This window comes from Triturus cristatus, chromosome 1_2, assembly GCF_964204655.1.
Source record: "Triturus cristatus chromosome 1_2, aTriCri1.1, whole genome shotgun sequence".
NCBI classification, from domain to species: Eukaryota; Metazoa; Chordata; class Amphibia; order Caudata; family Salamandridae; genus Triturus; species Triturus cristatus.
The window spans coordinates 828,525,416-828,552,684 of NC_140580.1; the positions used below are offsets into that span (position 1 = coordinate 828,525,416).

The following is a 27,269-nucleotide window of genomic DNA, read 5'->3' on the forward strand; positions in this document are numbered from 1 at the left end:
GGTATGCTCAGATGTGAGTCCCTTGCTCACTTTGCCACTGGATTCAAGCAAGCCTGGCTGAAGACGGCTGAAATGCCAGAAACCGGTCCTAGGAAGCTTGTTTCCGGTCCAGGGAAGGCATGGCTTGGCAGTTCGGGCTGGACTGTTCCCATGAGGCAAAGGGTCAGACTGATTTGCATATGGCCATGTCTGAACTGGGGTGGCAGAGTGGGCTAAAGAACGGTGATTGATCAAACCCAGATCTGTTGACTGGGTGTGAGTGTTTGATTGGTTCTGATGCTCCATCCATCACCACCCCCTTTTGTACCGCTTTGTTCGCCATAAGTTGGCAGGGTATGCTCAGACGTGAGTCCCTTGCTCACTTTGCCACTGGATTCAAGCAAGCCTGGCTGAAGATGGCTGAAATGCCAGAAACCGGTCCTAGGAAGCTTGTTCCCGGTCCAGGGAAGGCATGGCTTGGCAGTTCGGGCTGGACTGTTCCCATGAGGCACAGGGTCAGACTGATTTGCATATGGCCATGTCTGAACTGGGGTGGCAGAGTGGGCTAAAGAACGGTGATGGATCAAACCCAGATCTGTTGACTGGGTGTGAGTGTTTGATTGGTTCTGATGCTCCGTCCATCACCACCCCCTTTTGTACCGCTTTTCGAATGGATGCCATCCCACCTAACAAGAGAGGAGGAAACAGAGAAAAGGTACTAAGATGCTTAGAGACGATGGATTTAGGCCCAGATATCTGTACTGCGGTGAATGTATGACATTGTTCTGCATTCTGTCCATCAATTGTTGTTTTTGCATTTGTCACCCCGAGTGGGACGGGTATGCTCAGACGTGAGTCCCGTGCTCTCCATGCCACTGGAATAAAGCTATCCTGGCTGAAGAGGGGTGAAACCCCGAAACCGGTCCTAGGATGCTTGTTTCCAGTCCAGGGAGGACCTGGCTTGGCAGTTCGGGCTGGACTGTTCCCATGAGGCACAGGGTCAAGACTGATTTGCATATGGCTGGGTTCAAACTGGAATGGCATGGTGAGCAAAAAAACGATGGATTTAGGCCCAGATATCTGTACTGCGGTGAATGTATGAAGATGAAAACCGCCCAACTCCTAAACAAACCTACTCACTAACACATTCATTCACGTTTTTTAGACAGGGTGTTCATTTTAAGTTAATAGCACATTGGCACTTTACACTTTTAGTAATTTAAGAATTTTTAGTATTTGCACTACATGCAATGGAAAAGATTGTATTTGAAAGTTTTTATCTTCAATTTCTAGTTAACATGACTCTACATTGTGATAAAATAGCTATATGGCACTGTAGCATAGAAACAACTGGACGAAGGGGGCAATTTCAGGTATTTAGACCTGAACGCCAGTTAAGACCCCAAAAGGGAAACACAGGTAGATTCTGCAGACATAATATTGGCATACGGCAACAATGGAGGCATGCAACACATCTAAATAAATAAGCAGCAGGAACCAGAGTGACAAACTTGTGGCTGATACCAAAGAGATTAAGCTCAGGATGACCACAAATTGTGTTCCCTGCCAACTACTTTATAATTTTATAATATGGTATGGTCTGACTTAGCACTACTGCTGGGGTCTAGCAAGCCGTTAGGTATATGATTTTTACAATAATGGTTTTAAACATTTAGAACTGTTTTAACCTTAATTTGTAATCAATGGCTAATTTTTATGTATTTATACAAATATATGCTGCTAATTACATGATGTCTGCATACAACTTGCACTTTAAAAAGCCAAAAGTCTGTCTATTATGTCAACTATATAAAACTACCCATTGCACTGTCACTTTAAGAAAAAACAGAAAAAAATGTATTTAAACTTACCTGTTACCTGAGAGCACCTCATGTGATCAAGGGCCTTGGGGCTCGAAACACGTCATGATGGCTGGTGTTGGAGGAGTTTAATAAAGACTTCCACTGCTGCACTAAAAACGTGGTCCGTCACTAACACAGGTGGCAAAAGAATGCGAGCGGAGTTTGCACTATATATATATATATATATATATATATATATATATATATATACGTTAACCACAATCCTGCAATGATCCCAGTCTCGATCACAACAAACAGGTACGGACCGCAATGTGGAGATATATTCTTCTTTTATTGTTGCAGATTTTTAAAGTGCATGTGCAAAGTCTCTGTTACAGCAAGTGCCCAGCCTGACGCGTTTCGACTGCCCAACGACAGTCTTGATCACATCATATCATATACCACTACCGACGAAAGCTGACTGCCACATCCCGACGCGGCATTATGCCTGTGACTTAAGAATTACTTAGGACCTTATCTTTAAACGACGTTGATTGATTTCCAAAGTTACTACCCGCCCTGAAGAAGCCCCAGGCTGGATGGCCATGTAAAGGGGCGAAACACGTGCTAGTTGTTGTCCTTTACTCACTCTTATGGGATAGAGTGCCATATTATGCTATAAGCACCTCATAACAAACCAGTACGTGATTGGAATTTCTTCGAGAAAAAACAGATGAAATGAATCTTGCCCAGACAAACCTATTGAACCTTGTTCACATTAGGGGGTCAGGGGTTTTTCCCCCTGTCAAGGGCATGAACCAGAAAAAGAAGAATCTGCGCTCATTTCCCGGCAAGTAAGGGATTGAGACCTTTTTACCCCTCATATCTATAAAATAGTTTATTGTACTAGGCTGCATTATTTCCACCCAGAACCTTTCATCACCCCTCGTACAGCCTCATTTGCCAAAGATTAAGAATCAAATAAATATCCTTCCCAGATGTACAAAGTCTCTAATAAATAACGTTCAGCATACTTTAAGATATATAAATCGATGTCCCGATAAGATATTACTGCGAGTTATTCTAAGATGGCTTCTTAATAGTGGAAGTCATTGATTGCCGGAAGAACAATTCACAGGCCCCATTTTTTTGTCATTACTTAATTGTTGCTAGGTAAGAAAAACGATGCCGGTTGCTGTCAGGCAGCCCTCCCCTCGCAGTTCTAGATTATTTGTTTTCTCTGTTTGGGAGACTAAATGCAAAGTGTCTATGCAAACAACAGGATTTTGCATACAGCAGGCTTTTCATGTGCGTCTGCTTTGCTGGGATACACATTTATCGGGTGAACCCGTCAAGATATTATATGTTCTGTAGACGTTTCTGAATCCTCACATGTTCCGGAGCATTTTATCCAGTAATAGTTCAAGATGGAAAAACAATAATAAAAAAAAAAATCCTATTAGATTCCCCTCTTCCAGATCAAGAAGACTCGCAGATAAAAAAAAATCCTTTCGAATGCAAGAGTGAAAATAATTCACATTGGCCCGCTAGTATGTTTTAAAAACCAAATGCTAAGTATGTGCGCCTTTAGGCCTATCATTTTCTCGGCTCATTTGCTGAACGCTCCATTTAATAAATAAATAAATAAAACGACCGAAATCTATGGTTGATTAACAGCGTCCACTGACTAGACATACAGGTCCATAGATGGACTTATCGACGAAGTGGGAAAGGTTATTCTGAACAAGAAAATAAATACAGACTATGTTGCCTGCAATATTTAATTACCGATAAGTGGCACTGTGCCGATTTACACACTTTGGACCAGCTCTGAAATGTAAATTAAAAGCCCTTTGCATTCCGGAACTTGTAGGTTTTCTTTAACCGATTATAGTTCTCAAATAATGAAGAGTGAACAGCCAGAACTAGATAAAAGCGTCATCCAAGTCATGGGTCCTGTTTGTTATAGCACCCGTTGTAAACTGGACATACCCCAGGGCAACCATTTAAATAATGGAGTTTGACATAACCAGGTTCACCAGAGAGCGAGAAAGTACTCAGGCGTTGAATGTGCATGTAAGCCACTCCCCAAGAGATTTGTAGTTATTGGAGAGTCGCCTCATACACTGATGGCCTCAGGGGTGGTGATGCCGTACTTGAGTTGCCTGTCTTGGTTTGCCTGTCCAGCGATGCCACCTCTGCTGGTGATGGAGGCCCTGGGTCATTTTATACCCTGTCCTCTTCATTTTCTCGCTCCTCTTCTCGCCTGTGTTCCAGGTCTTCTGGATCTTCGCCTTGGTACCTTTTAGAAAACAACATGTTCCTCATGGCCTCTTTGTCACCCCTTCCAGCTGTCATCATGGTGCCCTGTCTGCAGGTCATATACCATTGTTCTGGTTCAAAGACCATCCTGAACTTGCTGACCGGGTACCGTTTTTTAACCAGAAACACTTATGCTTCCCGTAAGTCAGATGTATGGCTTGTCTCTTGACACTGCTCTAGGTGTTTCACTTCGCTTGGGTAGATGCTTGGCCAGTGGTGGTGTGCTGGGTCTGTCGATACTCCTGGGGACAAAAGCAGATGGTCCATTCCAGAGGCTGCAGGTTATTATGCACAATGCAAATCACTTTGTTTATAGTCCTCATGAACCTCTCAGCTTCTCATTACCCAAGGGCAGTGCCGGCTCTTCCGCAATGGCGAGGAGAGTCGCTCCACTGCCTGGCGCAGAGCCAGCAAACAAAAAATAAAACGATGCTTTAGCATTGTTTATTTTCCGTTTGCCAACTTGTGCATGGAGGGTTGGGGCATGGGTGGGTAGAGGAGGAGTGCTTGTGAAATTCCTAAGTGCTCATGTGTGTTTGGCTGGCCATCTCAGGCCGACCTAAACTGACATGCACACTTAGGGTTTTCCAGCCAGGCTGCATCCAGAAGCCGGGATGGAAAAACCCCCACAGACTCCCTGGTCTGAGCAGGGCGTCTTTTCAGCCTGCTCAGACCAATGCCTGTGGTGCTCTGCAGCACATGGATTGGCTGGGTGTCTGTCTCAGGGGCTGCTGGGACCCAGAAAGATAAAGAAAACAGTGGTCCTAGACAATTGCCAAATGTACTCAATGCATGTCTGAAAAAGAGTATCCTATGCAATCAATTCATATAGGCGCCATAAGTACAGTCTGAAGGCACATTCAAAAACACAACAAATCTTAAATTATGGACCACCAAGACATTTTTGATTGAATCCAGCAACAATTCCTGACAGGGCCGGCAATTGTCTAGGACCACTGTTTTCTTTATCGATTGATACTCAAGTCCTTTGACATTTTTCTGGGTTTCCCCATTATTATAAGGGGACCCAGAAAGAGGCCAGCAGGAGCGATGTGATGTAGGAGGCGGCCAGAGGCATCACGTACATTTTTAAAACTATTAACCCGTCCTGTGTTCCCCACTGTCTCACCACTCTTTGTTAGTGGCGGCCGTCACTGCCCACGGGTCAACATTGCCTTACCTTTATGTGTACTATGTTTCATGATCTCAGGTACTCTGCCATTTCATGACCCTGCAACGAGGATCCATTCTCAGTCAGTAATTCCTGCTGCAGACTTTGGGTGGTCATGTCCTTTTACAGTTTGGGCAGAACATCGCTGGCCGTGGGGGTGGCCACTATCTTGACCTTGGGGTATATCGAAAAGTCATCAATGATGATCATCATGTGCCTGCCATCTGAGAGGCTGCCAAATTTCATGCTGACTCAGTCTAATAGCTGTTCGTGGCCTTCCTCCGTTATGATTGGGCTGATGAGTCGTGTTTTTCCGTGGCCTGGCACAGGATGCAGTTTCGTATGGTGATCTCTACTTGATGATCCAACTGTGGGAACCACACTTTGTTAAATAGACAGCGTTAGTCTTCACCATGCCTTGGTTCCTTGTATGGGACAAAGAAATCACTTGGGCTACAAGACTGCTAGGGATGACAAAGCAATGGCCTCAGAGCAGAAATCCATCTGCTCTGCTGCTAGTTCATGGCGTACATCATATAGTGGTTCCAGTGTTTTCTAAACATCCGGGTTCCTTTTCCACCCAATGTCACTATACTGTCTCAATTGCTTTTAGGACTGGCTGTAAACAGTTACCTTGCTGGGTGGCAGTTTTGAGGCACTCAGTGTCATAGATAGCGGCCAAGCTCTTTCTGTCACATACCTGCCAAACTCCTCCATTTCCTGGGTCTCTTGTTCTTCTTGAGAGGTCACTGCACAGAGGTGCCTTGACATGTAGTCCCCTAGATTCTGAGACCTCGTTTCTATTCCACCTTGAAGGGGTATTCTTATAATTGGTGGACCCACTTCTCGATGTGCAGCGGTGGTTTGGACACCAACCCTTGAAATACGGGAATTATGCTTTTGTGATCAGTAGGTCCCACAAACGGGTGCCCGTAAACATACAGGTGAAAGTGGCGGCATCCCCAGTAAATCATGATTGCTTCACATTCCATTTTTGATTAGCCCTGCTCCATGGGAGTTAGTACTCGCCTGGCATATGCCATGGTGCCGTGGGGACCCACTCCCCACAGTCTTACCTTCATGACAATACAGCCCCCAGGCCAGTAGGGCTGGTGCCAACAAATAATTTGTTATCCTGGGCTGGATGGAGGTATACTATGGTGGTGTCCGCAGACAATGCTTTGTTGGTTTGTTGAAATTCTTCCTCACGAGAAGCCTCCCAGACCAGTGGTGTAGAGGTTTTGGTTAGTTTCCTTATTGTGAGGTTGGCCAGGTTCTTGATGAATCTTCTGCAATAGTTTACCATTCTGAGGCAGCGGCGGACTTCCGAGACACAGGATAGGGCTGGAGCTGCTTGGACATCTCGAACTTTGGTGAGGTCGGGGATAACTGGTACCTGAAAACATGAATTCAGTTGCGCATGAACTCATACTTTATTGTGTGTAGCATTAGTCCGCTGTCTCTAAGTGAATGAATTTATGAATTTAAAACTTATAAAGCACACTGTCACTCACAGTGGAGCATCCTGGCACTGAAACTGAATCTGATACTCAGCCAAGAAAAATAACTAAATAGGGGATTAGCAGAGTGCATCAGGGGCCAAGAAGTGGCAGGTCTTCAAGAGCTTTTTGAATAGGTCTTCTGATTATGTGAAACGCAAAGGGCTGGGGAGTTGGTTCCATGCCTTGGATTCTACAACTGAGAAGGACTTGCTGCCTCAGGTTTTTAGTCTAACTAGAGGTGACATGAGAAGATTTACATGGGAGGATCTCAGAGTTCTTGTGGTTGTGTAGTGCTTGAATGTGGCAGTCAGGTATTTTGGTCCAGTGGCTGAGAATGCTGTAAAGACCAGTATAATGATCTTAAAGAGGATCCTTTTGTGTACCGGTAACCAATGTAGAGTTTTTAGAACAGTGGAAGCAGAGCTCCATCTGGGAAGTTTTAGCACAAGTCTACCTGCCACATGTTGCACCATCTGGAGTTTGTGGAGTGTTAGTTTTGAAGCTCCTGCAAAAAGACTTTTACAATAGTCAAGTTTGGAAGTGATGAGAGCAAAAGCGACTGTTTTCCTGGCAGCTAAAGAGAGAAAGTCTAAAAACTTTGAAACACATTCCTGCCACTGCAATAACTTGAGGGTGGAATGAGAGGGAGGTGTCAAATGTGGTTTCTACAGTGGCAGGAGGTGGGGGGCATGGAATTCGCCCATCATTGGGTTGGATAGAAAAGATTAGATTTGCCAAATAGCAGGATCTCTGTCTTATCTGTGTTGCATTTTAGATGGTTTGATTGCATTCACAGGATAACTTCAGTTCAATAGTTTTTAAAGTTTAGTTCTAGCAAAGGGACCCATTGTCCAGGGAAAGAATCAGCTGCATATCATCAGTGTATGATGTAATTGCGATTCCAAAAAAAGCTATCAGGGAAATTAAGGGGACCATGTATATATTGAATAGTGCAGGGCTGAGAAATGAGCAGTGTGGATCTCTAGATGCTACTGATCTTTCGTTTGAGGAAAAAGGTCCAAGTGTGACTGCTTGTCTGCGACTGGTTAGAAAAAGATTTGATCAATGCGGGGACTTTATGAGGTACGCCAGTCATTGATTTGCTGAAGGAGTATCGAGTGTGAAATGGTGTCAAACGCGGTAGAGAGATAAAGTAAAATCAACACTGCATGATTTCACAAGTCCAGTGTCAGTTTTATCGTGTCCAGAACTTCCAGCAGAGCTGATTCAATGGAATGTTTGGGGGTGGGCGCTGGATTGGCAGGGATGCAGCACAATGTAATTTTCCAGACAGGAGATTAATTGGCCATTAACTAATTTCTCAAGCATTTTGGTTAATGCAGGAAGCAATAAGATGGGGCAAAGGTTAGACAGTGTGGTAGGGTCTGCAACAGTTTTTTTTGCAGACGTTTAACAATTGCCATTTTCCATCTGAGGGGACCTCACCCATTGCTAGGGAGTGTTAAGGATTTGATTAATAATGAGTTGACAATGTCAACAACCTTATGAAGAAAGAGCTGGGGATAAGGGTCATTGGGGTAGACAGATTTACATGAGAGGATGGCTTGTCGTGATTGTGACAGTGCAATCTCATAAAAGGATGCCAAATTTGCACTTCACTGCCTTTAAGGGGTCTCTTAAAAAGTACGGCCAGGAGGGAGCGTAGTGGTTGAAAAGCTTCTTTTAATGGCCTGTATTTTTGATTCAAAGAAGGAAGAGATTTGGTCACATAGAGTTTGGGAAGGGGGAATGTCCCTAGCCAATGAATTCGGTTTTAAAAAAGATTTTAGATATTAAAGATAATTTTAGGATCAAACGGGGCCTCTGCCATCTGGGTAGTGAAGCATATTTATTTGGCTGCCTTAATCTGGGCAAGATAGGGTTTTTACGCTGTGTTAAATCAAAGCACGACCTCGAGGTTGTATGCTTCCCGCCATTTGCGTTCTAATTGTTTGCAGAGCCGCCGTTGCTCTGCTACAATCGGCGAGAACCATGGAGCTGAAGGGTGGGGTCTGTGCTTCTTAGCAGATGTTACAAGGGCTATATCATTAGCTGTATTAGTAATCCAATTGTTAAATAAAGTAAGATCTGCAGCTAAATGCCCCATGGGAGTTGGAGCAGAGGTGGAAAGATGTGATGTTAGGTTGGTGTCAGTCATCAACTTGCCCCATTTGCATAGACTATGAGGGCCGTTGATGTGGTGGAGAGGGGTACACTGTCTGTGTTAATCAAAATTCTAAGAGGGATCAGGGTATGTCAGGGTATGTCCCGCGATATGCGTGGGTGAAGTTACTAGCTGATTAAGGCCAAATATGTTTAAGGGAAATTGGATATAGCAGGATTGTTGCTGATCTCAAGGTGGTAATTGAAGTTTCCAAGAATAGTAAAGTTTGTATATCAAAGTAGATAGGATGCCAGTGCTTCTCCCAAGGAGTCTAAAAAAGTAGATTCAGCAGCCAGAGGACAATAGGTTAGACTACCTGCAAAAGATTGAGTATGGCTGATCAAAAAACAAATGCCTAGGCTTTCTGTGCCTTTCAGGGAGCTTAGTTGGAAAGTACAGCATTGAAATGTATCAAAGAAACTATTACAAGCCACCTCCACATGTCCCATCCATGTCTTGCCTAAGGATATTGTATCCTGGTTGAAGAGCAAGGCAATATCTGAGTTACACCATTCCTTAATCGAGGATTCTGTGATAAAAAGACAATCTAAATGGAGGTCCTCGTTCAAGTAGTGGACCTCTTGTGCATGTTTGCTAAGGAAACGTGCATTAATAAGCCCACCTAATAGTGACTTATTATGGGGACTGTGGGCCTGGATAGTAGTTAAGGATGTCTCTACTGGAAGACCAAACTCGCTTTTGCACATTATGCAAGATAATGGGCCCTCGATACAAGATGGGTCTTAAACTTGGCTACAGTGAGGAGCAAGATGTTTACAAGATTCCAAATAGTGTGAAGAAGGAGACTCACCTGGGATGCCACAGACAGGGTGGCTGGCACTGGCCGCCTTCCGGATGTGGATGGATACATGCAAGCTTGCCTTTGGCTCACCACCTGCACGCCAGGCGTGCGTCCACTGCTCAACTACGCTGCAGTGCACATTTGAGGGCTACTGGCTCTGACCAACTGCTGATTGGGGACTCTTGAGTCAATCAGAATTCGCCCTTGAGCGTCAGTGACGACGATGCGATGGAGTTAAAATACAGGTGAATGTCTAGATAAAATGCCCCAAAAGTATTGTAAAAGCAGTGCCCATCATGTATTAGCAGTATTTGCAGCTTAGCAGAGTAAAAGTCGGCGTGAGTTACAGATTTAGAAGCACGACCACTCTGCAGTGCACATTTAAGGGCTACGAGCTCTGACCAGCTCCACCCACCCTACTGCTGATTGACGACTCCTGAATCAATCAGAAAGCACCCTTGAGCATCAGTCATGAGAATGCATGTAGTTAAAATACAGGTAAATGTCTTGATAAAATGCCTCACAAGTATTCTAAATACAGTGCCCCACAAGTATTAGCAGTATTTGCAGCTTTTCAAAGTCGGCGTGAGTTACAGATCTAGAAAGTCCTAGCACCACCCTTCTCAGCCAAACTTTATGCTCCTTTAATAATGCATCATAGACCAGAATATCATCACTTACATGTATGACTCCCGATAGGCCAGACAGGACCTCCTGAATCATGTTCTGAAAGACTTCGGCAGTGCTGGATATCCAGAAGTTAAGCCTCTTATTCATGAGGATGCCCATATAAATCGAAAAGGTTGTTAGATAGCTTGATTCAGGGTGTAGTCGTATCTGGTGTTAGCCAGAGCAGAGATCTATCATTGCAAACCACCCTGCCCCAGTCAGTTCAATGACTACCGTGCGGGAAGGTGCCTCTTTTGATGGTGACATTCGGTAGCTGCATAGTCTCACCGCATCTGGTTGTTTGGGCTACAGAGAGGTGACAGGGGCCATCCACTTTCTTGAGGATGTCTGAGTATGTGAGTTTTTTCAGTTCCACTTCCACTTTTGGCCTAAGCTGGTGTCTCAAAGCGACTGGCTGGATTGAATGCTGTATGTACAGGGTGAATGTTTTTCCTTTCAGACACTCTGTGTCTTCAGATAAGTATTTGACCTGTGCTAGGATGTCATCCAACCTTATGACATGGACCCTAAGCTCAAATTGCATAATTATTCTTCCTGTCCTCTGGTAACTTAGCAGCATGTCTGTACTTTCCTGGGTAATATATATTGTGGCTGTGGTTGCCTGGTGATTGTGAGAAATGTTTGTTGTGAATCTGCCTTTTAGCGACAGTGGTTGAGTCTATCTATATGTATAAACCTGGATTTTTGCTGGTCTAAGTGTTGGGCATTGCATAGCTTCTCTTTTGTTCCCTTTGCTATAATCTTTATGTAAACTCCCATGTAGATGATGACTGTCAGCTTTGTCGATCTTCCCATGACCTGACATTTCTGTGGAGGCATTGTCGCAGGCGTATATGTCTGACCACAAAAAAGGCATGTACTGGGCCCTCTGATGCATAATGGTGCATGCCACCCTGCTCGAATTCAACCCCTGGGGAGCCTATGACTATATCCGCTGTCTTTTATGGTCTGATCTTTGGATTTTGACTTGAGCAGCAGACTTTGGCAAAATAGATTATTTTTCTGAAGGATGCACATTTCCTCCCTAATGCTGGGCATTTAGGTGTACAGTGTCCTGGACCTCTGCAATGCCCACAGTATCTTTATTGTGTCTAACACTGTTTTTCTTTGTTGGTGGCTGGACTTACGTGACCAGGGTGACAGGTTCAATGGTTTATGCAGCACCGCTACAAAGCACAACAAAACTTCCTACACCTATCTCATTCAATGTTAGGCACTATGTCCATATAATGTAGCAAAACCCACAGTCAACAGTGTACAAAAATAGATCCATTCAGGAAAGTGTTATTATTAAACTTGTAGTTGTTGCCCTTTGAAAGACCTATCATACACGCACTGAAGAAGGAGCCCTTATATGCTATATAGGATCTCCGAAATGCGCGTTGGCGCTGGTCTTGTGTATAATTTTATGGTTTATTGTTTTTAATAATAACACTTTCCTCCCATAGCTAATTCTGATGTTTATTGTCTTAGTTTTTGTATTGTATTTTGTATATGTGTTTTTTATTTATGTCATCATGGTGTGGGTTGTTGAAGATAAGTTATAATTTTGCCTTATTATTGTGATGTAATATGTACTATATGTATCAATATTCAGTCTAAAATATACATGTATATGTTTTTTCGAAAATGAAAAAAATTATAAAATAAATGAATGGATCAATTTTTGTACACTGTTGACTGTGGGTTTTGCTTCATTATATGGACATAGTGCCTAACATTGAATGAGATAGGTGTAGGAAGTTTTGTTGTGCTTTGTAGTTTATTCCCTGACCTCTTCCTCACATAATTGATATATTCAGGGTCCCTCTGTTGTATTTTATTTATGCAGCACCGCTTCCATATGATATGCTCAGGCCAGCAATAGTTCCTTCACACAGCCAAGCGTCAGGATGTCGCAGAGCAACGTTTCCAGCTCTTGGAGTATGTGTTCCCTTAGTTTGGAGGACTTGCATCTTTGTACCTTGGATAAATTATGCGCATATGTCTTCTGGTTCATCCCTGAGGGTGCATGCGCTTGCTAGTTCTTCGATTTTCCTGTAGAATAAATCTACTGACGCCTCTGATTCTTGACAAGCCTGGCAAATAATGAATCTCTCATAGTATGGCGTCGCCATTGATGCAAAATGGATATTGAAGGCAGCAACCATGGTCGTATAGGTGTGCGGATGCCCCGCCTCTAGATTGAATGGCATAGTTTGTATGTGTCTGTCCTTGCCAGGTGCAACAGCAATCCTCTCTTTTGTTCATCCTTCACCCCTGTGGCAGTGAAATTTAGGTTGAGCCTCTCCACCCATAATTTCCATTGCTATCCTGTGTGTGGGAGGGTCTGTAATGACAAATGGTTCTACAGCTGGTACATTGGCCATGGTCAACCTATCAGTACGTCTTGCCATGTTACACAGTCCTGGGTGCTAAAGGTATACTTAACCCCGTGTCCATGATAGATAGTGTTGTGGATACTGCCTTTAAGAAGTAGAAATTGGTGCCACCTGCTGGTGGGTTGCTTAACTGTGTTGCCATGCACAGTGTGAGGGACAGCCTGCCAAACATACACTCCAAGTCAGTTCCATCAGGGCTACCAGTACGAAGGGGCCCACTCACTATTTGAGGCCTATTTTTCCCTCAACTCATATGAGAAGTGTCAGTGTTTCTACTTGGGAACTACCAGCCTTTCTTTGGGAGGGCACAGGTACCCCATCAGTTCAATGCAGTCTGTGGCTTCACCGCCTATGAAAGATTACCTTAAGGATGCTTGGATCGTTCATATCCCCTCTCAAAGCACCACGGACAGATAAACAAATTGTGCCATCTTCTGGGTGGCTTGCAGTTAAAAAAAATTTCACCCTAAGCTCTTTGTGCCAATGTACATATTTCTGTTATATGACACACTGTCAAAGCTGTTTGCCCCTCACATGCATGGGAATAAACTATCCAGCACATGAGGAAACAATGACTTTACAATGTGCACTAACGTAGCACCTGAGCAGGGGGTGTTTTTGAAGATGCTTCATCATTATTTGCAGATCATTCTTTAATAATAAATGATATACAACCATCAATTGCAATCTCATACCAATTAATCCAATAGAATGTATGCTTATTTTTGTGAATTCCCCAAAAGATGGAAATCATCTAAAGCCATAGCAGGAATTTCAACTTGTAAAAATAGATTTGTTAATCAGTCACCAGTCTCAGGCCCAAATTCTCAAGGAGTAACACACGCTCATGGAAAAATGTTTTTGTCGTGAGTAATAATGACTCACTCATAGACATTTATGAATAGGTCACATCTAAAAGCTTCCACAAAACATAACTCCTCACGGGCAATATTTTGTGAATCAGCTCAGCATATTTAAGAGCAAGTCGCATATAAGTAAGACATCCCTAATCATAGAAAAAGGTTATTAAACCAGGTCCTGAATGTTCACTTAGAGGAATACTTTGTGAAGCTCACCCAAAGGCTCCTCCGTGGCCTAGCCATAACACTATTACTGGCTGTTAATTTATTATACCATTGTAGCTTCTATAAAAATGAAGACGCCTAGACTGTTTTCAGTGAATTGTACTGGTAATATTCCTTGTTCTGAAGCAACGTCCATTAGAACATCTGGAGTGTAACGTTTTTATTGCAATATACCCTACATTTCCAACCTCAGACCACCCACCATAAAGGGCAGCAAGGAGTGTGGAACAAGTACTTGTGATTTGCACCCATTCTTAGAAATTTAGCAGAGAATCACATTAATTGCACATAAGCAGTATCTTGAACAAAATGTATAATATCTGAGGACAACAAATTGCCAAAGTACAAGAAATTGATGTTATCAGGAAAGCTAGAGATTTTATAGGCACAAATGACCTTTTTGATTAAACGGTTTACATTTTTGGGCTTGAATGTGTGCAAATTTAAACGCAACAACTAAATTTTATTGGTAAAGTGAATAACTTTTAGTTTTTCAAAATAAGGTTTTGGAGATGGATGAACTGCATTTTTCTACTATCAATAATACTGCTATGACTAATACTACTGCTGCTAATAGTACTAATGTTTCTACTAACTCTACCACTATGTTGCTACTTCTACTAATGCTATTACTGTTAGTGTTACAGCTACTATTAATTATAATTATCAAATTAGTAATAACTCATTGATTATCAAGCACCACAACTTGAACTGTTTGTAGGCGATGAGGAAAGGGATTTCCTTCTCAATGGCATCTGTTTTATTCACCTCAGAATCAAATATACTAAATCGCTCCTGTCAGCATTTGATCATGTGGCTTGTGGATCTCTGGGCATTATTTTTTTTACTGAAATGTCTAAACATTAAAATTAGTCTGGGTACACCTCATTTGAAGCACGAGGATTTGTTGCTTAGATCCAGCTTGCTAAAAAGGTTGCATTTTTTTTAGCAAAATGGGCAGGTTTAGGTGCTTCCTTGAGTCTTGTTTGAAATACTCAACAAAGGGCCGCAAGAGCACCGTGTAGTGTGCAGATTACTGGCATCTCATATTTTCCAATACAAATTAAACAAAGTATATGACACTACGTTCATTTATTTTCCAAAATGAAATTATTCTTGCTAGTTTATCTGTGGTATATGTTTTCCAGCTCAATCCCAATGTCTTTCCTCATGTTGTGTCTTGTATTCATAGTTGTTTCAGGGTATTCTACAGTTTCCCCCCATTCTGATGATAGATCTTTCAAATCGAGTTTAATATTGACAAATTCAAACACCGTTAATAAATATCTCTTTACGTCATTCGGCCAATTTGTCTGATGATTTCCAAAACATTTGGCACACAAACTGAGTACTTGAGTTGCCTGTTTGTATGTAATGTTGTTTTTTTCAGGTGAGGCTCATTTAGGGTTACGTCTGGGACTGGCCTGCTTCTGAAAGGTGGCTTTTACAGAACACATTTCAGATGTTTTTCATCAAAGTCTTTCTTTTTATTCTATTTTGTCTCTAACCTGCTAGGCGAAATTTTGTTCTGTGTGAAAGTCCCAGCTGTAGTTCTTCACTATTCATCACTTTAAATATATAGTTTAGCTAAAATGGTTGAATGTCTCCTTGTGCTGCAGGTTGCCTGGCTTATGGTGTTACTGTTTTTCTGCTTCATTTTCAATACTTGAACAGTGTTACTCTTACAAGACACTTAATAGGGTTAAAAAGTGCTTCTGTATTGATACTGCGTATTTATTATAGTCCTTCTGAATTTATATATCATATATTTTTGTATTAATGTAACACTCATTGTCAATGTAGTATTCCTTAAGCATCAGTGAAAATGATCATTCTCAGAATTGTATTCCTATAAGAAGTGTTCTTCCTTTTCTTCTTGTTATTATTAGTAGTAATACTATTATTATAACAATTGTTGTTATTATTATGTGGTATTATATTATTATTATGCCAACACAGGACAGCAACAAGTCTTATAGCACAATAAAAAGCCAAAGAAAAACATCTTGCCAACGCTTTAGCTCAGATTTTACCTACATTCATACTTGAAATACTCTTCAGGCCAAAGCAAGAGGCCAAGGGTGCATAGAGAACTGAATATCCTCCTTTTATAGAAGAGGACAATCACCCAAGGAGCTCATGGTAGACACCTTATTTTGCTCTACAATTCTGATGAATCCGTCTCCTGAAATCAACATGTGAAATATGAACTTTGTTTGAGCTCTTCAGGATGACCTGTTCAAGATGACCTGTAAGAAATAGCACCAACACAAAATAACATTGTGCAGGTTTTAGATAGTAATAACTGTTTTTCTTACTCTATGTTTACCATCATCCCAGCAGCTGAATATTTTGTCAAAATTAGATGAGGTTTGCCTTTTCTTTAAAAAAAAAGTCTACATGTTGGTGTAGTATGGTAGAGTTACTGTTCATTTCAATTCAATTCAACTTGGTATGTCCAAGTCACAATTTCATAAGGAGTAGGATCAGAATGGCCCCTAATTTTGCATCTTCACTATCCTATAAAAACAGGAAGAAATGGGACACTTCATGGACATGATGGAGGTATCCAATGAGGTTTTCTTAAACAACTTATTTAGTGGATTGAAAATTGGACTGTTACATATTTCACATGTCTGCATTGTGCAAATCACATGCTTGAGTCCTGGCTATAGCAAATCTTTAAGTATTCTAGCTCAAAATGAATCAATCCTCTTTCCAACAATAATTTATTCTTCATATTGATGTAGATACAGATGGTTAAGAGACATTCTCTCTCTCTTTGATTTTAGACAACCTGCCACAAATATCTCAAGAAGAAATTCATAATGCCATACGAGTGGCTGGGATTTATTTAGAGATAGAAATATTCTGTTTTCCATGTGTTTCTGCCTTTACCCATCAGGACTTTCCACATAATTCTCCATGAAATCAGCTAAATATGATACACTGAAGTCTTTACTTTCTTTTTCCTAAACTGATCTCTTGTTCAAGGTTTTGTACCTATATTTCAAATACCTTTATAGCGTTTTCTCTCTTTTTCTTTCCATATTATTCACCTATCTGCTCCAGCCCCTCGTCAAAACCCTGAACACCTCCCAACCTATAACAGCTGCGGTATGTTATACTTTGTTGTTTATGAAAAAAGTTTCTTGCTATTGTCGTCATGTAATTATTCACTGTTTACAGTAAGTGACCATATATTTTACATATATGCAGAGTGACTAGAAGACTGGTCCTGATGAAAGTCTTAGACACCTATTAGAGGGGTCACTGGAGGCTGAAACATGTTGACACTTCATTAACACTAGGGTAGAAGGAGTCCCCAATTTTTTTATCCTACCCCCTGAGAACATGAATAAAGATAGTGATAGATCCACCAAGAGGTAGTTTTAGATTTCTCACATTTTTCACTGTACACTCTGCTTCTTACCCACTCCATTTATCCTGTATAGATTGCAATCTGAAGCGCTCCCCTCCTGTGGGGGAGTTGTAGCCCACACTATAATTATGCTTATGGTGTGAGGAAGAACCCTGTGATGAAGCATGTCAGCTAAGGGTGGGAAAGGGCTTTTGTCCTAACAGGAGGATGCTCCCTGTGCCTGAGAGACAGAACTCTTGTTACCCAGGTTGACATCTTTTTGCGTCTTGGTGTTAATAGACCTCAAGTACCCATTGTGTGTATTGATTAACATATAGGGAGAGAGTACTTGTGGGTCTTTAATGCTCCTTGTCCCCCTTTTGCGTTTTGAGTGACTGTCATAGCTCACAACCACTCTCTTGGGGCACCAAAAAACTCCCTTCAGGGGATGGGGTACAGCCCCTGCTTCATTAAAAAAATCTCCTTACAACCAAATATACTTTTAGATTTTGAAACAGCTGCTTATCCTTTACCATGATAAGATCACCTATCTTATTACTTAATACAGACATGCCTTGAATATTGAAGTATAAAGATCATATATTAAGAAATACTTTTTACAGCACTTGTATTGTGGAAATATTACAGTTTTGATTGATGAGAATGCCCTCTACAAGCAATACAATAGTCATTCTTTTAATAATTATCAATATTTAGAAACATTAGAATAGTACAGATTGGGGTGGAAAACGTACTATAGTTTTCCCTGCTGAAACTGAAAATCAAAGTTTTTTAATGATGTCTCTGAGACATGGTATTCTCTGAAAGATTCTCAGTAGCACTTACATGAAGCTGAACTGACATAGTCCGACCTCAAAAAGTCCCTCAGGTAAAAGATAGCCTGACCATGGGTAAAATGTACATGAAACATCTCTGATTAAACTTACGGCCTGATTTATAGTTTGCTGAATAGAATTCTCAGTTGCCAGAGGGCCTTGTCTGCCAAACACATAGGGGTTCATTAGTATTGTCCGACCGCCATAGGCCCGGAAAATGGGACCTCCCGCTTTGCATGCAGCGGTCCCGCATTGGGCATTAGGATGCCCCCGCCATACTGGTTGGCGCATCCCGCATTCCTGGCATTGCGGCGGACGGTGCTTTCAGCAGGACCCTCCGCAATGTCAGAAATGCATGTTGAGCAGGTACATGCACAACGTGGCAGGCACCGCGCGGTGCCTGCCATGGTGTGCATGCACATGCAGGGGGTACCATAACATCCTGGGGGCCCGCAACCCCACCACGGAAAGGCTGCCCCCCGCCTGCATCCTGATATGGATGGTGGTGTCTAGTAGACACCGCCACCATATTAAACCCTTTTCTGCCCGGTCGACGAGTCTTCCCGTCCACCGCGGTCCCCCCACCATACTAATATGGCAGGGGGGAAATGGGTGGTGGGTGTGGAAGGATGTAGGGTGGATCGCCACCGTCATGCGGGCAGTGGCGATCCGCCCTACATCCTAATCGGCCCCTTGGTCTCTCTACCCGATTTAGAGATGGGCGGCCCGTAAACTTTCTGTCAACGGAGCCCCCGCTGGATCGGCTGAAGGAAGGCTTCTCCAATGGCCTCAAGGAGTAGAGGCCACTGGAGAAAGTGTTTTACACCAACCCCCTATTTAGGGTTAACGGTGTAATGTCCTTTTTTTCTGTCTGGACCAACAGGAAAACCCTGGTGGTGAGGGATAGAATTTTTTTTTAAAAACACCACACCCTGGAAAGAAATCCGAGGATGTAGGGGTCATTAACTGCCACTTGGAGAGTTCGTTTTGGAAAAACATAATGTGTTAAAAGTTTAGGTGATGGGTGTTTAAACTGACAGCAGTCGCCAACCAAAAATGTCATACCTTGAATTGAATATCTTAACAACCACCAGTCTTATGGTAGACAACCCAATTTTAATGATTACTAGCCAGATTAACACCCAACTCATCTGTTTACCTTCTCCAAATCTATGGCTATTACATCCAGTGGGGTACTAGTTGATTTAGCAAGATCAACAGAACAAATCCACCTGCATAACTATGAGCTTCAGGAATTAAAGTATACATTTGGTGGATTCCAATACTAATTCCCATGATACCACCCTTGGAGAATGACTCGGCTTTGAGTGACGGGTGCTCAGAGCCCCAGCTCTTGGTTGGGGGCAAGTAGGGGTAAGGATTAGAGGAACACTTCCATGGTTCGGTACCAGCTTCACATTATTGTAATTCAAAAGGACTTAGGAGATAGTTAATGCAAGGCAGTACCATCTCTGGTGAAACCCCCAGGACATTCCAGGCTTTCAGTAAGGAGTTTCCAGTAACAGGGCAAGAGTACTTGTAACCCTCCCGCTACCTGGAGAGTCTGAGAAATGGAAAGCTGATTATGTGAGGTGTGGCTAGTACAAAGACAGTGTGTTGTTATCGGAGGAGGAGGCAACAGCTGAATATGCCAGACGGTAGGTTTAGAATGCAACAGGGTCTATTTGACATAGAATGCAAGAGCAAATAAACCAAACAAGTTAGACTTCTGCAGAGGGGCGGAAACAAAGAAAGAATGGAGGGGAAAACAAGGAGACAAGGAGAAAACAGTAGGCATGGCTATGAAAGAGAGATCCTTACAACTATGTAGTTCCAAGGCAACTGATTAGCATAGATGACAGTCCTTTAATTCCCCTGAATGCTCCCACCTTCCCTCGAGGCTTCACTCTGATTGGTCACTGAGTGATCTTGATCTGGAAGGCCTTTGTGCCCCAGTCATTCTTGGTTGCCGTCCAAATCCTCCAATCTTGCTTTTTTCTGCTCTTTCCATGCCATGTCTGTCTCCTGATCCTGTTTCTCTTGTGTCTCTCATTACCCCTGATCCTGACAATGCCTACAATCCACATCTCCTTTCAGATCCTCATGGGGATGTACAGCATGGACTATGCTCCCAGTTTCAATAAGCTGTCTACATTTGCTAATGCTAAACATTCACATGGACTGTGAGTTCTAATAACTGCATTAAAACATTCACAAAATGGGGAGCAACACCTTTTAGATTCAGCACAGGCCATTTAAACCTGCTGGTTTCCCAGGTCGGTAGTTCGTAATCATAGTTGAAATCCCTTCTAATGTTATTTTCAGGGATGGCTCCTCCATTTGAGCAGAGGAGATTCGTTCTACAAGCCCCAAAGCTGAAAAATAAAACGGTAATAAAGTTTATTTATTACCGTTTGATTTTTCAGCAACCCATCCTCAACTGAGTGCCAGGGCGGGGCGGGGCCAGTGCGGCGGCGTGGCAGCAACAGGGAGCTGTGCACTTTAAAATGTGCATAACTCTTTGCCCGGCAGTCTTGGGACGGCCAGCCAGACATGCACATATTAAAGTTCTCTAACCTAGCTGTCTTAGACAGCTTGGTCAGAGAAAGCACAGGCCTCCATTGCTCTTAGGAGCGCTGGGAGAGCCTGCTCTATCCAATCCTGGCACTGCTTTCATGATGTGAAAGCAGCGCCAGGATTGGGTAGTGCAGTTTCCTGCATCGGAGGCTTCCTGAAAGACACCCGAGGGGGTTGAATGTTGCTCTGCAAAGGTAAGTGATTTTGTTTTGTGCCAACCACCTTCAGTATAAGCCAGCAGCCAATGATGATTTTCTACCTCATACAGCTATTTGTCTTTATCAGAAATACTAGGCAAATATTATTTACCAAGATAACCATCAGTTAATAGGTGTCCACGACAATGGAGATATGAATTACATAGTAAAAACAATCTCTAAATGCCGGCAGATCATTGACTTTTTGACTTTAGAGATAGCCCTAGTTCACCATGATCATTTCTATGGACATTACTTCCTCCAAAATATGGACTAGAAAGTTATCAGATTTTTCACCGCATTTCCTTTGCCTTATCTTATACGTACTTATTTTGTTAGAGTTGTCAGCTCTGACTCCCCACTTCTGACATAAACTCAATCAATATGACTTTGAGCAGATAGCCTCAACCATTAATCTTAGTTTCTATTTTTGCAACACAATTCTTAGCCATTACTACAACCTCCCTCCTCCTCCGGAAAAAGGAAAAGCATGTTATCTGATGAACAATGGCAAACGTGTGGGCATTTCACATAACCTGTAAAGATTATGCACCCCAATTTTACAACATGAATTGGGCCAACGTTTTCACAACCATCAGCCTAAAATCATCCTCATTAACTATTCCCTTATCCATTTCCAGCTAAAAATAGGAATAGTGTTCACAGGGATATGCACAATCTATTCTACTGAAGTTTGATCAGACAAACATGTTGCCTCATTCAATATGGGCTTTATCCAGCAAAAAATATGAATCAGAATGTTGTCATCTCCCAGTGACTATTTATTTCAATGGGACAATTGTGTATATTGCTCTATACTTCGGTACCTGACCCTCTAGACATTTAGGGGTATATTTATGAGAGCCTTGTGTCACATTTGCACCATGCAAGGTGGCCCTGCGTGACGCAAAGCCCTGAGTTATATTTTGAAGCCACAAAAACCCACGTTGTGTGGCTTTGAGTGGCATCATAAATCTTGAGTAAGGCAATACAGTGAAAATCTATGCGTCGCCTTACTCTGTGCGAGGGAGGCATTCCATGGGTGCTGCAGTGCGTGCTTCCATGGAATCCCCATGGGCTTTGATGCATTCCCAGATTTACAAGGACTTGTAAACCTGGGAAGGTGTCAAAACCTTATGCCTCTCAAGGTGAGGCGTAACGAGGAGGAATAACCTTATTTCTCCTCATTTATTCCTCTTTCTATGTGGGCTGCATTATACAGCCCACATGGAAAGAGGAACACACCTCAAAGGATTGTCTATTTGAATTAAGGTGTCCATTCCTTTACCTAAGCAATCCTGCCGACAACACAGGCACCCTGGCTCTGTGCTGCAGAAACGGTGCCAGTGCAGGGGGAAAGGACAAGAATGCACCATATTGGATATATACAGTGATTTATTACCCTTTCACATTGACCTAGGGCAGCGCAGCAAGGTGACTTGCTGCACTACCCTATGTCAAATCCCCTTAGTGAGTGCCTAAAATCCATCATTATTTTAACTTACCCTCATCCTCTTATTGGCCATAGTAGTATAACAAACAGACTTCCAACTTGGAATTGAAGGGCTCACTAATATATACAGCTACCTCATAAATAATGTTCCCTTTCGGTAGGCTTTGTAAAGCAATGTTCCACAAGAGGCGATATTATGAGTAATCAAAGACCTTTTAAGGGCCATATCTAAAACTAATACATTTAATCAATGAATGTGCAGTCCTAGTTTTAAATGGCTTCTAGTTTGAAGATATTTTTCTTCAGGTAGGGGGCACTAGCACAAGCTGTTCCTATGCACTGACTATGGCAACCATGTATGTGCACTATTTTGAAATACAAGTGGTATTTATGGATAGAAATACCTTCTAGTGCCATATTAAAGTATGGCAATGTTACATAGTTAACATCTTAGCCATACCAAAAAGACCAAATTGGAAGCAAAGAATTGTTTCTATGGCTGAATGCAAAAGATCGCATTTACATTTTACAGTAACTACGAGTGCACTCAAATTCCTTGACCTTTCACTTTCAGTCAGAGATGGAAGAATATATACAAAAATGCCCTGTTTTTAGAGCTACTATCCGAGACCTTTCCAGGACGACTTACCATTAGGACGATTTCTTCATGTCGGCAGGTTTATCTAGCTGATAGACAACCTGAGGACCTGTGTATGAAACTGATAGAGCAACACTACCTACAAACATTGGTCAAAAAGGCAAACCACTGGGACCTTTTACTTATAGAAACCTTTCAAAAATCTAAAAATACAGCAAAAGCTTTTTGTACCTCCTTTACTATATTACCCATTCAGGTGAACATCCAAGAACATGCAAAGAAAACAATGTGGAAAAAGCCACCAGTAAATTGGCATTTCTTTATGGGCCATGTAGTGTGGGAGTAAATAGAAAGTATAAACATAATAAATAGAATTGTGACTAATATGTATTTGCAACAGAGGTCCTATACAGAATGAAATGAGTCAGAATGTAATTACAAGAGATCATGTGTGTGTCTGTGGTTGTGTCACCTACATCTTCCCCAGATATTTACACAGTGATCCCCGATGGATGTAAAACCACTCACTAGAACCGCACCAACAAGCTGGGAGTAGGAACAGCCATTTTAAACAAAGAGATCATATAATGTACTACCATCACAGACAACACAACAGCTTCCATGGAACACCTCAACTTCAAACTCCATACGAATGAAAAGACAGCCGTCAGAGGCAAACTCGCTTACCGACCCCCAGGCCCATGCTCCAGCTTCTGCAACACCATCACAGACTTCATTGCGCCCCTATCCTTAGACTCCAAGGACCACATCTTCCTCGGTGACCTAAATTTCCACATCAACGACCCCAAAAACAAAAACACTGCACACCTTCTCGACAGTATGGGCAGCCTCGGATTAACCCAGATCCTCCATGACCCTACACCCACCGCTGGACATACGCTGGACCCAATTTTCTCCTCCAGCAACCATGCAAAATACAGCCATGTCACAGATCTCCCCAGGACCAATCACTCCATCATCCACTTCAGCATCTTCAGCCCTCTCACCGCCAACCCCAAGATGACCAACGCCCCCACCGGAGGTCGGATAAAATCTCAGCGACCAGCTGGGCGAAAGCCCTCAACACCTCTAACCCTGATACAGCCACCACCCTCGAACAGGGAGTGAAAAAGTTCAACACCTGGTATCACTAATTGCACAGACAGCATCATCCCGAAGAAGAACAGTATCTAGCGAAAAGCCTCTAATAAGGCCATCTGGTACACCCAAGAACTCAGAACAGGGAAACGAGACAGCAAACAAAGGAGATGGCGCACTTCAAGGACACATCGACAGTGCAGCCTTCAAGACCCCCCTCAACTTCTACCACCACCTGCTGAGAGCAGCAAAGAAGATATCCATTCCCGCACACATAGAAACCAGCTCTAACAACACCAAGAAACATTTCAACATCGTTAAGGAGTTTTCCAACCCGGCTGCCAGCAAAAACAACATCACACCCTCATAGGAGCTCTGTGAAAAGCTCACCCACTTCTTCCACGACAAGATTGTAACAATATACAGAAACTTCGACCCCCAAACCACACCTATGGACTTCCTCGACAGATACGCCACCACTGTAACTGACACGAACCACACTCTGATCACTTGGAACATTCTCTCCACCCAGGACACCACATCCACCAAGACATCCATCCACTCAGGCGCTCCCACATACCCATGCCCGCACCACATATGCAACCTCAGAAACCGAAGGATCGGCCAGGAACTCACCACCCTACTCAACACCTCAATCACCACCCCAACATTTGCCGTTGCCAAAGTCAGACTACTCAAAAAACCCTCCGCTGACCCCAGCGAATGTTAAAACTACCAGCCAATCTCCCTGCTCCCATTCCTAGCGAAGGTACTGGAAAAGATCACCAACAATCAACTCATGACACACCTGGATCAAAACCAAGTACTCTGCACCTCCCAATCCAGCATCCACACTAATCACAGCACCGAAACTTCCCTGATTGCAGCCACGGATGGCATCTGAACCCTCCTCGACTGAGGAGAAGCAGCAGCTTTTATCCTCTTTGACCTCTCAGCAGCCTTTGATCCCATATCCCACTACACACTGATTGAAAGACTCCATCACCTCAGCATCCAAGGGAATGTGCTCAGATGGATCACCTCCTTCCTCACCAGAAGAACCCAGAGGATCCACCTCCCAACTTTCACCACTGAACCCGAGGAGATCACCTGCGGTGACCGCTAGGGCTCATCCATCAGCCAGTGGCGGCTCGCCGAGGGAGTGCTGTGGGGAGGGGCAGGGTGGGGGGGGTAGTGGACTCAGACATACGACGGACAGGAGTAAGGTAAGTAATTAAATAAATAAAACTATTTACCTTGCGCTCGCTGCATCGCCATTGGCCCCTCCCCGCTCCACCTCATCGCCCCGCAGCACTCCCTCGGCGAGCCACCACTGCCCTCAGCCCCATGCTCTTCAATGCATATATGACCCTCACTGGCCAACATTATCAGACCCCATGGTCTCAACGTAATTTCCTACATAGGCGGCACCAAACTCATTCTCTCACTCGCCGATGACCCTACCACAGTGCATGATACGTAAAATCTTCAAGTGGCTACTCCTACACACGAGACACACCGTGACACAAGCCCTCATCACCATCACTCTCTATCTAAGAATCTCCACACACCTTCTAAAGAGACTTCAGACCATGAAGAATGCCGCAGTCAGACTCATCCTCAGGCAATCCCCGATGAACCTACTTCACACCCCACCCCGCGAAACTCCACTGGCTCCCTGTACAGAAGAGATGCCAATTCAAGCTGCTGACCCACGCACACAAGGCTCTACACAAACAAGGACCCACCTACATTAACCCCCGCCTGAGCTTCCACCAACCATCAAGAATACTACGCTTCACCTCCTTTCACTTGCCAATACTCCCCGCATCTACTGAAGCAGAAATGGAGGGCGCTCATTCTCCCACATAGCAGCAAAGACCTAGAACAGCACCCCCATGCACCTCAGGATCATCACTTCACTACTGGAATTCCGAACAGCCCTCAAGACTTTGCTATTCGAATAAGCCTCCAGGGCCTGCAAGCACCCGGATACCCTATTGGGTTATTAGCCATGCTTTATAAATCCTGATTGATTGAATCGTGATTGATATTATAATGAGAAGAGTTACAACTAGGATCCTGGAACACAATGGTAGCATTAGATGAGTCAAAATGGTAAGAAATCTTACCCAAATGAAGAATTCAGAAAAAGATGTGCAATAGTTCAGCATTTAAAGACTTCAGGAAACAAAAGAGTAAAAACTAGGCAATTTATGACAAAAATAAATAAGAGGAATATATTAAATAATGTCCGATAAAAGGGGGCTCAGTGATGAAGTGGATTGAAATGCACTATTCTGTTAATTGTCCCATCTTCTAGCAATCAGTTAATTTACTAATCTACTGGCAGACAGACTAACGTAAATGGGCAGTGACATTTGGTGAGGAAAATACAAAACATGTTGTTAAGGACAAAATAATTCCCAGTAACTGTGAATGTAGTGTCGAGCAGACGATATTAACATGCCTATGTTGCCAACATTAATAGGTCTTTATGAACAGGAAAGTTTTCATATTATATTTCCCAGAATCGCTTTCATCACAGATAAAATCCGTAGGAAAGCTTCTCTACTAAATTTTCCATAATTCACACCAGCTCTCAAGAGAGCCCAACTCAGTTGCAGAAAAATATCCGATTGACAAGATGATTTGACGGCACCATTCACTGCCGCATATGTATGTGAGATGCATTTGATACAGTTGCACGAGCATGATTCAGAGATCAAGAAATCCTTTTAGACACTCTGCATTCTTCAGAGGCAATATAGGGTCAGAGAGAGTAGAGCGCGATGACGGTCGGTGCTGGATAGTGACAATTAGGTAAGAAAAATGTAAATTGGAGAAAATAATCAGCCAAAATATAGAACTGCGCATAATTAACATCTGATTTCTTCCTACTGAAAAATAGGGTTACTTCCATTTCAAAGTTCTGCATCCATCCTGCCCCTTGATGATGAGTACATTACACCAGGCAAAGCATGTCCTTAATCAGAGCATGCATAAAAGGAGCACAATGCATACTGTGCGTGCTCACATGTGTGGAGTAAATGTGAAGATGGATTGCAGTTAAAGTAGGTCAGTCCACATAGAGAGATGGAAAAGGCTTACTTTTGTTTGCACCAATGGAAATGGATAGACCTTTTGTGATCTTTTCCAAGTCTGTCACCTATCATTATTTCATTTTCTCTAGAGGAATCTTGGATAGACCTGGTCCTGCTCAGTAAGCAGGCTATAGCTGTGTATTTCTT

At 42.9% G+C, this 27,269-nt stretch overlaps 1 protein-coding gene across 4 annotated transcripts in view; it reads left to right on the forward strand.

Moving 5' to 3' along the window:
* Positions 1-27,269, forward strand: part of ESPN (espin) — an 888,237-nt gene that overhangs the window by 732,601 nt on the left and 128,367 nt on the right. The window contains exon 13 of one of the 4 annotated variants that reach the window (XM_085608893.1): positions 16,971-17,015. The exons of the other annotated variants lie outside the window; for them this stretch is intronic. Coding sequence (XP_085465019.1) covers positions 16,971-17,015 — 45 coding nt within the window. The remainder of the gene's footprint in view (positions 1-16,970; positions 17,016-27,269) is intronic. 4 annotated transcript variants of the gene reach the window in all.